A 16,422-nucleotide genomic window follows, 5' to 3' on the forward strand; every position below is an offset into this window, starting at 1 on the left:
ATGACATAAATAAAAAGAATGCTAACCTAACTCACAGTCAAAAGCCAGTTAATAAATAACTTTCAGATAGTGTACGGGTGTGTTGTTCATAGCAGTAAAAATCTGGAAGGTAGTGTGTGTTTGCGGAAAGTGTATATATGCTTGAACGGCCTACTGATGCACTTTTAATAGTAAGTTAAAGGGATAGGTTGGCTGTACTTATTATGAACACATTCATAAATGCCAGCGTGGCTCAAGAAAAATACAATTAAATTGAACACCTTTGGTCTATGGAGTGAACCTGATCACATACAATAAAGTGCACAAGGTAATAAAAGTGGTTGAAAGGTTTATGCTAAGATATAACTTGTAAGCTCTCAAACAGATTTTGAGGAATATGCTATTCAAGTGGTCTTTGATTCAATTCAAAAGGTGTTTTAAGATCTACAACTATTTTTGATGTAATAAAAAAATCAGGGAACAGATTTTAGTTATTTTTCTTTGGGTCACTGATCATGTCTCAATGTTTCTTTCATTTAATAATTATGATTTTCACTGCTGGCAATGCCAACGGTGTCCATTTGACAGATTTAAAACCCCTCTCCTCCACAGGTCTGTATTTGCTGTTTTGTCTTGTGATATATGGTTAATATGGAAGCCCGTTTCTACCACATAAAAAAAAAAATTAAGTCACATAGTATGTCATAATAGGGCGGCACGGTGGTGTAGTGGTTAGCGCTGTTGCCTCACAGCAAGAAGGTCCTGGGTTCGAGCCCCGGGGCCGGCGAGGGCCTTTCTGTGTGGAGTTTGCATGTTCTCCCCGTGTCCCCATGGGTTTCCTCCGGGTGCTCCGGTTTCCCCCACAGTCCAAAGACATGCAGGTTAGGTTAACTGGTGACTCTAAATTGACCGTAGGTGTGAATGTGAGTGTGAATGGTTGTCTGTGTCTATGTGTCAGCCCTGTGATGACCTGGCGACTTGTCCAGGGTGTACCCCGCCTTTCGCCCATAGTCAGCTGGGATAGGCTCCAGCTTGCCTGCGACCCTGTAGAAGGATAAAGCGGCTAGAGATAATGAGATGAGATGAGTATGTCATAATAATGACATATCTCGTAATTATGACTTTGTATGAGATAGTAGCCTATGACTTATTATGTCTTACTATTTCATGATAATGAGAATATTTACTCAAAAATTATTATGAAAGGGAAGCACGGTGGTGTAGTGGTTAGCACTGTTGCCTCACAGCAAGAAGGTTCCGGGTTCGAACCTCGTGCCCGACAGGGGCCTTTCTATGTGGAGTTTGTATGTTCTTCCCTTGTCTGAATGGGTTTCCTCTGGGTGCTCCAGTTTCCTCCCACAGTTCAAAGACATGCAGATTAGGTAAAAATACCCAGCAACTGGGGTTGCACAAGCCAGTGTGTACTTAGTGCCAGTCCCAAGCCTGGATAGATTGGGGAGGGTTATGTCAGGAAAGGCATCTGGTGTAAAACCTCTGCCAAATCAAATATGCGGAACATATCCGCTGTGGCAACCCCTAACGGGAGCAACCGAAAAAAGAAGATGATCTCATTATTATGAAATATCCATTCATCATCTGTAACTGCTTATCCTGTGCAGGGTCACAGGCAAGCTGGAGTCTATCCCAGCTGACTATGGGCGAGAGGCAGGGTACACCCTGGACAAGTTGCCAGATCATCACAGGGCTGATACGTAGAGACAAACAACCATTCACACTTGCGGTCAATTTTGAGCCACCAATTAACCCAACCTGCATGTCTTTGGACTGTGGGGGAAACTGGAGCAAACCCACACAGACACAGGGAGAACATGCAAACTCCACACAGAAAGGCCCCTGTTGGCCACTGGGCTCGAACCCAGGACCTTCTTGCTGTGAGGTGACAGTGCTAACGACTACACCACCGTGCCGCCCTAAGTCATTATTATGAGATTGAAAATCATAGAAAGAAAGAAAGAAAGAAAGAAAGAAAGAAAGAAAGAAAGAAAGAAAGCACAACTTTATTCATCACACACTTGTGAAATTCCTCTCTGCATTTAACCCATCTGAAGCAGTGAACACACACATACTCAGAGCAGTGGGCACACCATGCTACAGCACCCGGGGAGCAGTTGGGAGTTAGGTGCCTCGCTCAAGGGCACCTCAACCCAAGGCTGTCCCATAGTAACCTAACCGCATGTCTTTGGACTGTGGGGGAAACCGGAGCACCTGGAGGAAACCCATGCAGACAACATGCAAAATCCACACAGAAAGGTCCCCGTTGGCCACTGGGCTCGAACCCAAAACCTTCTTCCTGTGAGGTGACAGTGCTAACCACTACACCACTGTGCCACCATAGATCATAGGATTTCGTTATGAGAACTTAAGTCATAATTATGAAAAGGCTTCTCATTATTATGGTAGAAACAAGCTTCCAAAGATTAATAAACACTGTTGAGTTTTAAATGAAATGCTTACATGCTGTTTAAACCTTTCACAACACTCAAAATGCTACCTTCAAGTGCTCCTGAGGAGTGAGTGCTTCTGAGGAGTGAGTGTTTCTGAGGAGTGAATGCTTCTGAGGAGTGCTCCTAAGGAGTGAGTGCTTCTGAGGAGTGAGTGTTTCTGAGGAGTGAGTGCTTCTGAGGAGTGCTCCTGAGGAGTGAGTGCTTCTGAGGAGTGCTCCTGAGGAGTGAGTGTTTCTGAGGAGTGAGTGCTTCTGAGGAGTGCTCCTGAGGAGTGAGTGTTTCTGAGGAGTGAGTGTTTCTGAGGAGTGAGTGCTTCTGAGGAGTGCTCCTGAGGAGTGAGTGTTTCTGAGGATTGAGTGCTTCTGAGGAGTGAGTGCTTCTGAGGAGTGCTCCTGAGAAATGCTCCTGAGGAATGAGTGTTTCTGAGGAGTGAGTGCTTCTGAGGAGTGAGTGCTCCTGAGGAGTGAGTGTTTCTGAGGAGTGAGTGCTTCTGAGGAGTGAGTGTTTCTGAGGAGTGAGTGCTTCTGAGGAGTGAGTGTTTCTGAGGAGTGCTTCTGAGGAGTGAGTGTTTCTGAGGAGTGCTTCTGAGGAGTGAGTGCTTCTGAGGAGTGAGTGCTTCTGAGGAGTGAGTGCTTCTGAGGAGTGCGTGCTTCTGAGGAGTGAGTGCTCCTGAGGAGTGAGTGCTTCTGAGGAGTGAGTGCTTCTGAGGAGTGAGTGTTTCTGAGGAGTGCTTCTGAGGAGTGAGTGTTTCTGAGGAGTGAGTGTTTCTGAGGAGTGAGTGTTTCTGAGGAGTGCTCCTGAGGAGTGAGTGCTTCTGAGGAGTGAGTGTTTCTGAGGAGTGCTTCTGAGGAGTGAGTGCTTCTGAGGAGTGAGTGTTTCTGAGGAGTGCTCCTGAGGAGTGAGTGTTTCTGAGGAGTGCTTCTGAGGAGTGAGTGCTTCTGAGGAGCACTTGAAGGTAGCATTTTACTCCCTGTGGCCTGACATTGCTTCATTCAGGGGGCGACACATGAACACGAGCACTCCCTCTGTCGGCAAGAGTCTGAATCACAGGAACACAGAGAGAGAGAGAGAGACACACACACACACACGCAGAGAGAGAAAGAGAGAGCGAGCATGAAGGCCGGTCAGTAGCGAGCTGTTTTGCAAGATCATTGCTTGAGTTAGCGCTGACAGAGACCAAGGGCATGGGATTTTACTCTATTAGACAATTTATAAAGCGTTGAAAAGCCACACAGCTCGACCACACTGACATCTGAAACCGTCGGATTCACGTCTAACAGCTTTTTATCGACTTGGATTATTCGGATGGCGTTAATTTTGTTCTCAAGATCTCGGACTCCGTTGATGAAATCATCCAGATCATTAAAGAACGAGTTGTGGAAAGGTAATCATGGCGCTTTCTGTATCTGTAACAGATACCTTTCTGTTATGAAGTGTTAGTGACCTGCTGTCTCCGCTTCCTTTAGCCGACAAACTGGCCTTCTTATCCTTCTAACAGTCAGAGTAAAGCGACGTGTGTGTGTGTGTGAGAGAGAGAGAGAGAGAGAGTGTGTGTGAGAGAGAGAGAGAGAGTGTGTGTGTGTGTGTGTGTGTGAGAGAGAGAGAACACGCCAGGGCTCAGTCGGTTACAGTTAGCTAGCCATTAGCATGTCGATAGACAAAACTGAAAGGAAATGCGTTAATGTGCTGAAGCATATTCTGGTGCTAAACTCTGACTGTATATCTGTCCTGTTAGGTTGACTAATATTTTATAACTTGTGCATAATCAAATGAACATCATATTAAAGTCTGTAGCTAGCAGCTAACGTTTAGTGACCCGCTTTAAACCCTACAGGATTAAACTGAAACAGTTCACTTAGCTCAATGCTAGCTGCAGAGCATTCACTGAGCCGCTCTGTAATGAGAGGGTAATGCTCTAGCCGTGTCTGCGTTCAGTCTGTGGACGCTAACTCTGCTTAATGTGTTGACTAACTTTAGGAGCTGATAGATAGATAGATAGATAGATAGATAGATAGAAGAAAAAGGCCCGGGCATGTGCGCTGAGCCCCCGGTTGGCCACCCCAGAGGGTCATTTCCAGAAAGTGTTAGTGAAACACACTGATGCTCCACTCGCCTTTGTAGCCGCTCTGTGGTGTCGCTTCCACACATGTGAAGAAGAGTCCATGAGGCTCTCTTCACTTCTGAAGCCCTTTTTGTCACATTGCCACCTTTTCAAACAGACAAACCGGCGATCCAGAGCAGTGGCACTGGTTTTAAACAGGTGTTTTCAGAGCATTCTATCCGTTTCTCAGTCATGCTAATCACTCGGCTAATTAGTTCAGGAGTCTCATCTCATCTCATCTCATCTCATTATCTGTAGCCGCTTTATCCTGTTCTACAGGGTCGCAGGCAAGCTGGAGCCTATCCCAGCTGACTACGGGCGAAAGGCGGGGTACACCCTGGACAAGTCGCCAGGTCATCACAGGGCTGACACATAGACACAGACAACCATTCACACTCACATTCACACCTACGGTCAATTTAGAGTCACCAGTTAACCTAACCTGCATGTCTTTGGACTGTGGGGGAAACCGGAGCACCCGGAGGAAACCCACGCGGACACGGGGAGAACATGCAAACTCCACACAGAAAGGCCCTCGCCGGACCCGGGGTTCGAACCCAGGACCTTCTTGCTGTGAGGCGACAGCGCTAACCACTACACCACCGTGCCGCCCTAGGAAGGTGATGTTTTAGCAAATATAATTAATAAACATGTGTAGTAGAATAAACATACACATTCTTTCAATAAGATTAACATGGTATATAGCTAGATTGTAATTAATTTGTAACAGACGCGAGATGGACAATCGTAACAGAAGTAATGTAACAGACATCATTTTGGAACTCATAGGCTTGACTTTGGCATATAAATATGTTTTTATTACATCTCAGAAAATTAAAGTTATCTTTTAACATATCATTCATTAAAGATTACATGTTTTGTGACCTGATGGTAAAAAAAGAAATGGTTTTAGGTGAATTTTTAAAAATAAATTCATGTCCCCATTTCAGTACCCATAAGCGTGGAATCACTCATATATAAAAAATGAATGTTTTTAGAAGCCTCCTTTCTACATTCTTTACTAAACTAGAGTGGCGGCTACAATTATCGACACCATAACAATCTTTTTGCCGTTGCAAAAGTAGAAAAGACTTTCAATAGCTAGTTTGTGCATGAATAATTACTCAAACTTCCACTGGGGAAAAATGAGTTGATTCCAGGTTACTTAGCGTATCAGATCGCATGACACCATTCCACAATTATCAACACCTTTATCCACAGTTATCGACACCGTTGTGCACAATTATCGACACCTTTGTCCACAGTTATCAACACCGTTGTGCACAATTATCGACACCTTCATCCACAGTTATCAACGTCGTTCCACAATTATCGACACCTTCGTTCACAGTTACCAACACTGTTCCACAATTATCAACACCTTTATCCACAATTATCAACACCTTTATCCACAATTATCAACACCTTTATCCACAGTTATCAACACCTTTGTCCACAGTTATTGACACCTTTGTCCACAGTGATCGACACCGTTGTGCACAATTATTGACACCTTTATCCACAATTATCAACACCTTTAGCCACAGTTATCAACACCGTTCCACAATTATCAACACCTTCATTCACAGTTATCAACACCTTTAGCCACAGTTATCGACACCTTTATCCACAGTTATGATACAGGGTAATTTGGGCTTTTCTGCACACGCAAAGTGCTGTTTTCCCAGCGCTCTGTGTTTAAACCTGCTGCTGGTTTTTTAGCTACAAAGTTATGAATAAAGAAAGCAATCTATGAATGTTATTTTTACCTTTATTGCAAAAATGTCTATAGCATTAATCCCTCTTGATGTACATGACAAAAATAATTAGAATCCAGTTAGTTAGTATTTAAAAGATGTGTTGGGGCCTGAGGAGAGCCTGGAGGAAAGGAGCCTGGGGATGAAAAAGCAAGTTCTAGACTGTTGCCATTAAAGAGACGAGCCTGTAGCAGACGTGCGACACAAAAGGTTTTTCAGTCACATCACAAGAATCGGCAGCGCAATTCACAGTATGTAGTCGGGTAAAAGATCTTCGTTTAAATGAAAGGCCAGTGTCTAAGACCATCATCAACAAGAGGACCAGGTCACTGATTCCACCCACACTTACACAACTGTGTGGATTTAAGATGCAAGCTGTATCTGAAATACACACAGTCGTGTCCCGAATAGCTCTCTTTTATTCAGTCTTTTACCTGATTTAAATCATATGTCACTAGGTATCAGAGAGATATTGCAGTTGAGGTCAGATAATGTGGGATATAGGGTTGTTTTTAGGTTTTATGCAGGTAACTGCCATAAAACAATATAAAAGAAGAAGAAAGAAAATTTACCTAATGTGGAAATCCTGCTCTGGTCATTGGTACGCGAGTCTCGCTCCTCCACGAAATCATGGCGTGCTGATCGCCGTTGATGGAGAATTCGTGCTCTGTGCGAGGCTTACGGCTAGTTCGACGAACCCGGAACAACATTGGAATGGTGCGGATTTCACGTCAGTTACGAGAAATACATGGTAATTCTTGCTAATTTCTGTGTTTTTAAAGAAAGTCAAGACATTGGGTTTTATGCAGTCAAGTTTATTGAATCAACATTTTTTTTTTACTTTTGGTAGCATATTTTGGGCGGTTGACCTTAATTTGGGCGCCTTTTCAATTTGGGCGCCTACGACGTTATCCGTCACAGGTTTCATGTAATTGAAAGGCCTGTGAGGAGGTTAGAGAATTGGAAACACTAAAAGAATAAAGCGCAATTGCATTTTCTGCTTTAGGTAGAGATGGTCTAAAGGCCTCTGCATGCTCGTGCGACAAGGCTTTCGCAGATAGCTTTTCGCAGACAGTTGTAATTTATTGTTGAGCGGGGAGTAAAGGCATGCGCGATGTTATTCACCGGCACAACGCAAGGGGGCGCGAAGTCGCTAGGAGTAGTTGGTGGGTGTGGTTAGTGGAGTGTTTATCCTCCGGTTACTTATAATGACTAGAACTTTTTTTTTTATAATGACTAGAACTGGAGTCGAATAGATGTACGTACTTCCTCAATCAACCGCTCTTCATGCTGCTCCATCTTCGCTCGTGTTTTTAAAAATGCCGGTCATGAAAACAAAACAAACCGGGAAAGTAGGGAAGCGGAAGTGCGTGTACAGCGGATGTAGAGTGGACCAATCAGAGCCCTCTTGTCTGCGGCGCTGTCTGCGAGGCTTCTGCGGTGGTCACAATTTTTGGGAGGTGCGCGCAGAGCGTCTGCGAAGGTGGGGGGGCTACGCAGACACTGTCTGCGACACTATCTGCGAGGACTGGGTTGTCAGCATAAATTGGCCTTAAATCCTACTTGGGCCACATTCAGCTGGTAATCAAATGGCATTGTGCATAATGTTAACCATCCATCAGTTATCTATGCTACTTATCCATCAGAGTCACGAGGAAACTGGAGCCAATCCAGTCAGTCAGAAACTGGAGCCAGTCCAGCCAATCCCATCTGACTTTGTGCGTGGTTGTTTGACCTCTCACCCACTCACGTTCACGCCTATGGGCAATTTAGCGTAACTGATTGACCTAATCCCCGCAAGCACAAGGAGAACATGCAAACTCCACACAGAAAAGCCCCTGTCAGCCGTGAGGTTCGAACCCAGAACCTTCTTCCTGTGAAGCTACAGTGCTAACCACTACACCATCACGCTGCTGTTAACCAACATGATAATAACAAGTTAATAAAAATCTTTGAAACAAAAACAAACCCTGTGTCCGAAATCGCTCCGTACTCACTATACAGGGCACTATATAGTGAGGACGCCATTTTGTAGTGCTGTCCGAAACCTTAGTGAGGATTATTTACACCGTATATAGTGCACTCAAAGTATCCCACAATGCATCACGAAAAATAGTGTACAACGATGGTCACTAACCAAAGCAGTATATCCCATCATGCATTGAGGTTGTGCTGAAAGAAATCAAATTAAAAGTCTCAAATTTGATTGAATAAAAGGCAGCGGCAAAGAGGAAAGTATTTAGCCTTGATTTAAAAGAACTGAAAGATGCAGGTACTTTGTATTGATTAATGTGGGAAATACGATCAGTGTAATATGGATTTATCACAAAAACACACGCATGTATTTATTATTTTGAAAACCCACCAGCCGACTGATCTGGAACGTTTTAATTGTGCAACAGTAATGACGTAAATACCAGCACGACGGATTAGTGCCCGAAAGCGTTTTTTCATTTTACCAATGAGCTCACTATATAATCTTCTATATACCGGTAGTAATTCCCTATATAGTGAGTAGGGAGTAGTGAATGAGTGAGCGATTTCGGACACAGGGATCAATTTGGAATTTAACTACAAAATAAAGATGTGTTTATGTTGTTGTCTCAGCTGTCAGTAGACTTTCAGAGAAGCAACCAAGTACACAAATGTGAAACAAGGTACCTAAATACAGTTGTGGCTCAATAGCTGAGGGTGTTTCTGTATCAATATTTATGAGATCTGAGTCTTCGGGATTTTCGTTTAATGTTGTGAGGGAAACTACAGTGTGAACTATAAATTCAGTCGTAGTGGAAGGAAAAAAGCCCTGTGTCTTTGAGTGCCATGCAGTGCTGTTATCACCGTGTGTTAACTTACAACCATACCAGTTGGGATGGAAGATGGACCGAGTGTGGCTCCGTGTAGGTGAGTGAAGGTCCGTGAGTTAATCTGCAGGCCAACATGAAGGATTTTAAACATTTACAGGAAGCCAGTGAAGAGTGGTGTAACTTTATGTTCTGGCTGATTGAAGCTGTGTTTTGAATCAGCTGGCAGTGATCAGTAATGCAGTGTTTATACATACTCTGTAGGTTAGCATTAACAAATTTGATGTGTTTCCTGGTATTCATAAGATAAATGGTGGCACTTCTAAAATGTTCCCATGTTCAGTATGGCATTTCAGTGCAGTTAAAAGTTTGGACACACCTACTCATGAATAGGTTTTTCTGTATTTTGACAGTTATCTACATTGTAGAACAATACTAAAGACGGTGGTGTAGTGGTTAGCGCTGTCGCCTCACAGCAAGAAGGTCCGGGTTCGAACCCCGTGGCCGATGAGGGCCTTTCTGTGTGGAGTTTGCATGTTCTCCCAGTGTCTGCGTGGGTTTCCTCCGGGTGCTCCGGTTTCCCCCACAGTCCAAAGACATGCAGGTTAGGTTAACTGGTGACTCTAAATTGACCGTAGGTGTGAATGTGAGTGTGAATGGTTGTCTGTGTCTATGTGTCAGCCCTGTGATGACCTGGCGACTTGTCCAGGGTGTACCCCGCCTTTCGCCCGTAGTCAGCTGGGATAGGCTCCAGCTTGCCTGCGACCTTGTAGGACAGGATAAAGCAGCTAGAGATAATGAGATGAGATGAATACGGAAATTTCTTGCTTTCTTAATGCATCTGAGATTAAATAGTTAATAATAAAAATACAGTAACTAGCTCGATTCCATAACTGCCATTCGGTGAATTAGTATAGCTGTGTTCCTGTTAAACATTAGCACAACTCTTTTTCCTAACTAGCTGAAGCAGGTGGTGCAATTTATCATTTCTAATTCCTTATAAACTGAAAACATAAACAAAATGACCTATTTTATGATTTTATTTCCTTGATCACAAGGCGTATTGATGTGAACAATTACTTCACATCCAGTTTTGGTCAGAGAAATCAGGGCTGTTAGAAAATGTTTAACTCTGAGGTTGACGTGAACTGTTTTGCTCACCTGGAAGGTTTGAATTACAGTTTTAATCACATAGCATGACCACAGTATTGGGCCAAGTATCGAACACACACACACACACACACACACACACACACACACACACACACACACACACACACACAAAATAGATAGAGTGCAACTCTGTAGAGGGAAAATGAAACTATCTTAGCTGTCTGTTTGAGACTTGACGTAATTCTGCTTTTATAGAAATGCATGCCAAAAGAGGAAGAGTAAAGGACAGAGCGGTGAGAACATGGAGTATACATTAGTGAAATACATTCACTGTCCACTTTATTAGGAACCGCTTTATTAGGAACCTGCATATACATGCAGTTATCTAATCAGACAATCATGTGGCAGCAACTCCATGCAAAATGTTCTACAGATACAAGAGGCTCAGGTAATGTTCACATCAAACATCAGAATGGGGAAGTGTGATATCTCTGACTTTGATTGCGGCATGGTGGTTACTACCAGAAGAGCTGGTTTGAGTATATCAGAAACTGCCAATCTCCTGGAATTTTCGCCCACAACACCCTCTGGAGTTTACACGGAATGGTACAGAAACAAAAAAAAACAAAACAAACCACTGAGTGCACGACAGTTCTGTGGGTGGAAACACCTTGTTGATGAGAAGTCAGAGGAAAACAGCCAGGCCTGAGTTTCCCAAAAGCATCGCAGCATAAAGATCATCGTTAGATGGTAGCGCGGGCAACACAATGAATGCTGTCCCTCCTAATTAAGATGCTCTTAACGTTAAGCGGCTTTTGGGAAACCCACCACAGATTGGTTCGAGCTGCCAGGAAGGATATAGCAACCCAGATAATTACTTTTAACTGTGGTGAGTAGAAAAGCATCTCAGCGTGCACAAAACATCAAACCTTGATGTGGAAATGTTACAACAATCGAAACCTGTGTTAGATTCCACTCCTGTCAGCCAAGAACAGGAATCGGAGTCTATCATGGGCGCAGATTCATCCAAACTGGAGAGTTGAAGATTAGAAAAAAATGTCACTTGGTCTTTTTTGCAGTCTTTAGTTGTTCAGTTTCAGTGAGTCTGTGGCCATGATGGCCTCAGATTCTTGTTCTTGGATTCAGGAGTGGAACCTGATGCATTTCCACTGTTGGAGCCCATCCAACTCACGTTATAGTATGTGCACACCTGACCTTCACACCCATATGTGGTTCTTCCCCAAACTGTTGCCACGGAGTTGGAAGCACACAATTATCTAGATGTCTTTGTATGCTGTAGCATTACAGTTTCCCTTTACTGGAACTAAGAAGCCCAAACATGTTCCAGCATGACAATGTCCTGTGTACAAAACAAGCTCCATGAAGACACGGTTTGCAAGGTTGGAGTCGAAAAACTTGCATGGCCTATACCTCAACCCCACTGAACTGGACCTGAATATGCAACTCTTCAGATATTTGTTTATTGTGTATGTATTCAGCTTTCAATTTTGGGATTTGGATGTTAATTTTGGGCGGCACGGTGGTGTACCGTAGTGGTTAGCACTGTCGCCTCACAGCAAGAAGGTCCTGGGTTTGAGCCCAGCAGCCGGCGAGGGCCTTTCTGTGCGGAGTTTGCATGTTCTCCCCGTGTCCGCGTGGGTTTCCTCCGGGTGCTCCGGTTTCCCCCACAGTCCAAAGACATGCAGGTTAGGTTAACTGGTGACTCTAAATTGACCGTAGGTGTGAATGTGAGTGTGAATGGTTGTCTGTGTCTATGTGTCAGCCCTGTGATGACCTGGCGACTTGTCCAGGGTGTACCCCGCCTTTCGCCCATAGTCAGCTGGGATAGGCTCCAGCTTGCCTGCGACCCTGTAGAACAGGATAAGCGGCTACAGATGATAGAGGATGGATATTAATTTTTTCCCTATGTCAGTTGTATAGCATTTTTAAAAATGGACATTGTCACAAAGCAAATAACACAAACATGAGTACTGTAGAATAACCAAATCCTTAAAAAACAGTGTCTTTAAAGTGCATATTCTGGACTAATTTTGTGTTTTTTTTATATGAAAGTATGTCCCTTTACACACTCCTCCAGAAAGGTAATTTTGTACAAGGCCATCTGTCTACAGCAGAAAAAATAAAATAACAAAACACGTCTGGAAAAATCCCAAGGGAGTCTGGAGCCAGATTCGTGACGTTCTCTGCGGAAGCGCCAGCAGGCTGCGAGAGCTTTGCACGGTTTCAGTGCACAGCCTGTGTAGACCAAGCGCTCCCATTTCTCTCTCATTGTCCGGCCTTTTGGAAAACGATGAGTATCAATCCTGTCAAGATTGGTGTTGCTACACCCTCCTATGAAACATCTGTTAACCATTTTAATGATTACGTGATAATGTTGAAGAAATTTGCAGAAAACCACCAGGTTGTTTTCTCATAAACAAACCAGCGCTGGCGTAGGATTCAGAAGGAGGCGTCCCGCAGATGACGTCACGAAAATCAATGTTTGCCGGGAAATTCAAATGCCAAGTTTTTTCAGAGGCGGACCATTTCACCTCAAATGGCTTGATTTCAACTGAATTTTTCTGGTATTGCGCAAGGTAAAAAAATTGCACAAACTGCAAAATGTTAGCGATATTTGACCAAAGTTTAATATAAAATAGGAGAATTACATTGATCTTGCTCCTGAATTTACCCGTGATATGCACTTTAATTAAACTGAAAGACACACATTGCACCACTGTGCTGTCCATCTCAGCTGAGAATGGAGAAATCTCAGACTGCTCCTTCCCAATTCAAACTCAAGACACATTCTCTCTCTCTCTCTCTCTCTCTCTCTCTCTCTCTCTCTCTCTCTCTCGCACCGTATAGTACAGTGAAATTGAAGCAAGCAATCCAGTCAGTGTATTCAAACAAACAGTATTGGGGGGGAAAGGTCAGATCTGTACAAGATAAACATTCAAGTAAAAAGATAAATCTACCATATAAAATAGATAGATAAGTCAATACAAAAAGATAAACATGTCTTTTCAAGAACTGCTTAAAAAAATAGTTCTGTGTATCCAGGGTGTGACCTATGATACAGTGGGTTGTTGCACAGTAAAAAGTGAATGTATTGCACAATTAGGCGTGATAATTGCACATTTGTCCATGTTGACAGAGTGCAGTTGAGCAGGAACTAACTAACTAACTAACTAAATAAATAAATAAATAAATAAATAAATGTGGTCGAGAGAATAAGGTGCATGTGGTTGTAAAAACATATACTATTTAGGTAAGAGGTGTAAGAGGCATGTAGAGGTGTAGACAGTTTGCGTTACAGTTCAGTCCTGTTTCTGTCCGTACCGTTGGCATCTGTGTAGGTGTCTGGCTTTGTTTAGTTCACGTATGACACTCGGGTAAAAGCTGTTCTTTAGTCTATTTATCTGTGACGCAATGGACCTGAACCGTCTACCAGAGGGCAGTGGTTCAAGAAGCTGGTGACCAGGGTGGGAAGGGTCCTTTATGATGTTGGTGGCTCTGCTGAGGCAACGGGTGTAGAGTTGCTCTAGAGAGGGCAGTGGGCAGCTAATGATCATCTGTGCAGAGCTGATGACTCTTTGAAGGGCTTTCTTGTCTGCCACATAGCGATGCAGTATGTCAGCACATTCTCGATCAAGCAATGGTAGAAGGTCAGTAGCAGCTGCTCATGGAGGTTGTTCTTCTTGAGGATCCTCAGGAAGTACAGTCGCTGCTGTGCCTTTTTCACTGCCGCTGTGGAGTTTGTGGTCCAGGTGAGGTCCTCTGCAATGTGTGTGCCCAGGAACTTGAAAGTGGGCACTCTTTCCACTCCGACCCTGCTGATTAGCAATGGAGTATAGTCCTTGTTGTGTTTTTGGAAGTCTATTATGAGTTCTTTTGTTTTTGATGGGTTCAGGGCTAGGTTGTTTTCTTCACACCACCTTGTCAGTTTTTGGACGTCATCCCTGTAGGCTGTCTCGTCATCTCTTGAGATGAGTCCAACCACAGTTGTGTCATCCGCGAACTTGATGATGGTGTTGGTAGGGTGGGTGGGAGTGCAGTTGTGGGTGTAAAGGGCATAGAGGAGGGGCTCAGCACACAGCCCTGTGGGGCTCCAGTGCTGAGTATGAGGGTGGATGAGGTGTGGGGGGCCTAGGCTTACCATCTGGGAGCAGTTGGTGAGGAAGTCCTTGATCTGGTGGCAGATGGTTTGATAACTCTCAAGTGCAAACTTAGGCCCAATCCCAATTCTAATTTCTACCCCTACCCCTCCCCCTTCCCCTCCGCCTTCCCCTTGGCCCTTCCCCTTGAAACTGAGCTACAAGGGATAGGGCTTGAAATTCAACCCTTACGTATTGGGATAGCCCTTCAACGATCGCATACGTCATCGCGTACCTCCGTCAGCGTTTACGTTAGCAAAACGCGACCAAATGCGTCATTGGCTGCGACCAGCCGCTACAGTCAGAGCCAGAACCAGAAATCTCTGCTGGCAGGGTGTGATTTGTTAACTAACACCACTGAATGGGATATCTTTGGCGCTTCGTGCACCACATCCGACAGAATGAGGTGTCGGAACACTCATGTAAACAATAAAAGCGAGAATAACAGAACAAAACGTACGCAGTAAAGCAACCAAAAACAATACTCACTCCCAAAGCTTTTTAGCAGCAGCTTGGATTTCAGAAATCGCTGCTCATTCTCAGCTCGAAAGCGAATCAAGCGGCGTGTTTCCTCTGGATAACAACTTAAAACACGTAAATAATGGAGAAAATACATTTATGACAATCTTTCGCCGCGGGAACCGCCATCTTTCTGAAATCCGCATGAAATCTCGCTGAAATCCGCATGGCATTGTGGGAAATCACTCAAACCCCTTCGTTCGGAGTCAGCTCCAGGAAAATCTCCGTTTGGAGGGGTACAGAAGCCCTACCCCTTCCCCTACCCCTCCGCGTTAACTGGGATTGGGATACCCCTACCCCTTCACGTGAACGCGCAAAATGGAGGGGAAGGGCCAAGGGGTTGGTCCAAGGGGTGAAATGGGATTCGGCCTTACAAACTTTACATCAGTGTATTTTCCAAGGTGATAAGTCTTAGAAAAGCTGCAGCTGCCACTTTTTCTCCAATAGAGTTACTCAGCGCTTGCATGAGTTCTGGGTGGAAACACTGCAGCTGAAATAAAGCATGCACCTATTCTTGTGCATCTACTTTTTAAAATTATTATTATTATTATTTAGTAGTAGTAGTAGAACATGCAATGAGCTAATGTACTCCATTTCTCCCCATGTGGTGCAGTGTTTATGAAATTAAAGCACGCATGAGCACCATCTTACACCATTTCATGCACACACACACACACACACACACACACACACACACACACACACACACACACGTGTACGAGTGGTGAAAACACCCTTGGCCCAAAGCTTCAAAACTACGTTGTTGATTACTATTGAAGCTCAGGAGCCCCAAGGCCTCATCACCTATCAACAGTGCTCAACTTCACTGATGCTCTTGAGACTGAATGGGTAAATCCCCAAAGTCACAATCCAAAATCTAGTGGAAAGCCTTCCCAGAAGAGTGGAGGTTCATTCGGCATCCTTTTGTCTCAAGAGCCGATGGTGTGGCTATAGAGTCTCACTCTGGAATGGCAGTCCTTTGCACACTTGTCACACACGAAATGGGTTGGCACACGGGTAGTGGCAGCCCTGGCTTTTCTTCTGGCTCTGTTGTCAGCAAGCTGTTCGTTCCTGATGTTCTCAGCCCTCTGTCCTCCATCCTTGACAGCTGTTCTCCAGGCTGCACGATTGTCTGCTATTCTCTCCCACATGTTGGGGTCGATATCTGACAGCTTCAGGTCACGCTTACAGATGTCTTTAAAACGAAGCTGTGATCCAACTGGACGGGAGCCCCCACAAATAATAACCTCCACTCTGTGTGGAGAATGGAGGTTATTATAACAGCAAAGGAGGATAAACCTAGAATGAGATGTTAAAAAAACAAAAACAAACAAAAAAAACAAATGGGTGTGATGCTCATGTGTCCACAAGCCTTTGGCTATATCGTGTATCTGATTTGAGCCCTTAATGCAGCTAATAAGTAAGGGAAGTGTTCAGTTGTACGTTAAATAGATGGATGTTCTATCAGGTGGGGTTTACATTAGACCGTATCAGCGAATCATCAGATTAACGTTTTTAAAACGATTCGCG

At 44.1% G+C, this 16,422-nt stretch overlaps 1 protein-coding gene across 2 annotated transcripts in view; it reads left to right on the forward strand.

The window, feature by feature from the left end:
* Window positions 1–3,500: 3,500 nt before the first annotated feature.
* letm1 (leucine zipper-EF-hand containing transmembrane protein 1) overlaps window positions 3,501–16,422 on the forward strand; it is a 108,008-nt gene continuing 95,086 nt past the window's right edge. For both annotated transcript variants that reach the window (XM_060925701.1, XM_060925702.1), the window contains exon 1: window positions 3,501–3,828. In XM_060925701.1, the coding sequence (XP_060781684.1) occupies window positions 3,750–3,828 (79 nt within the window). In that variant the 5' untranslated portion in view covers window positions 3,501–3,749. The remainder of the gene's footprint in view (window positions 3,829–16,422) is intronic.

This window comes from Neoarius graeffei, chromosome 7 (genome assembly GCF_027579695.1).
Source record: "Neoarius graeffei isolate fNeoGra1 chromosome 7, fNeoGra1.pri, whole genome shotgun sequence".
Classification (NCBI taxonomy): domain Eukaryota; kingdom Metazoa; phylum Chordata; class Actinopteri; order Siluriformes; family Ariidae; genus Neoarius; species Neoarius graeffei.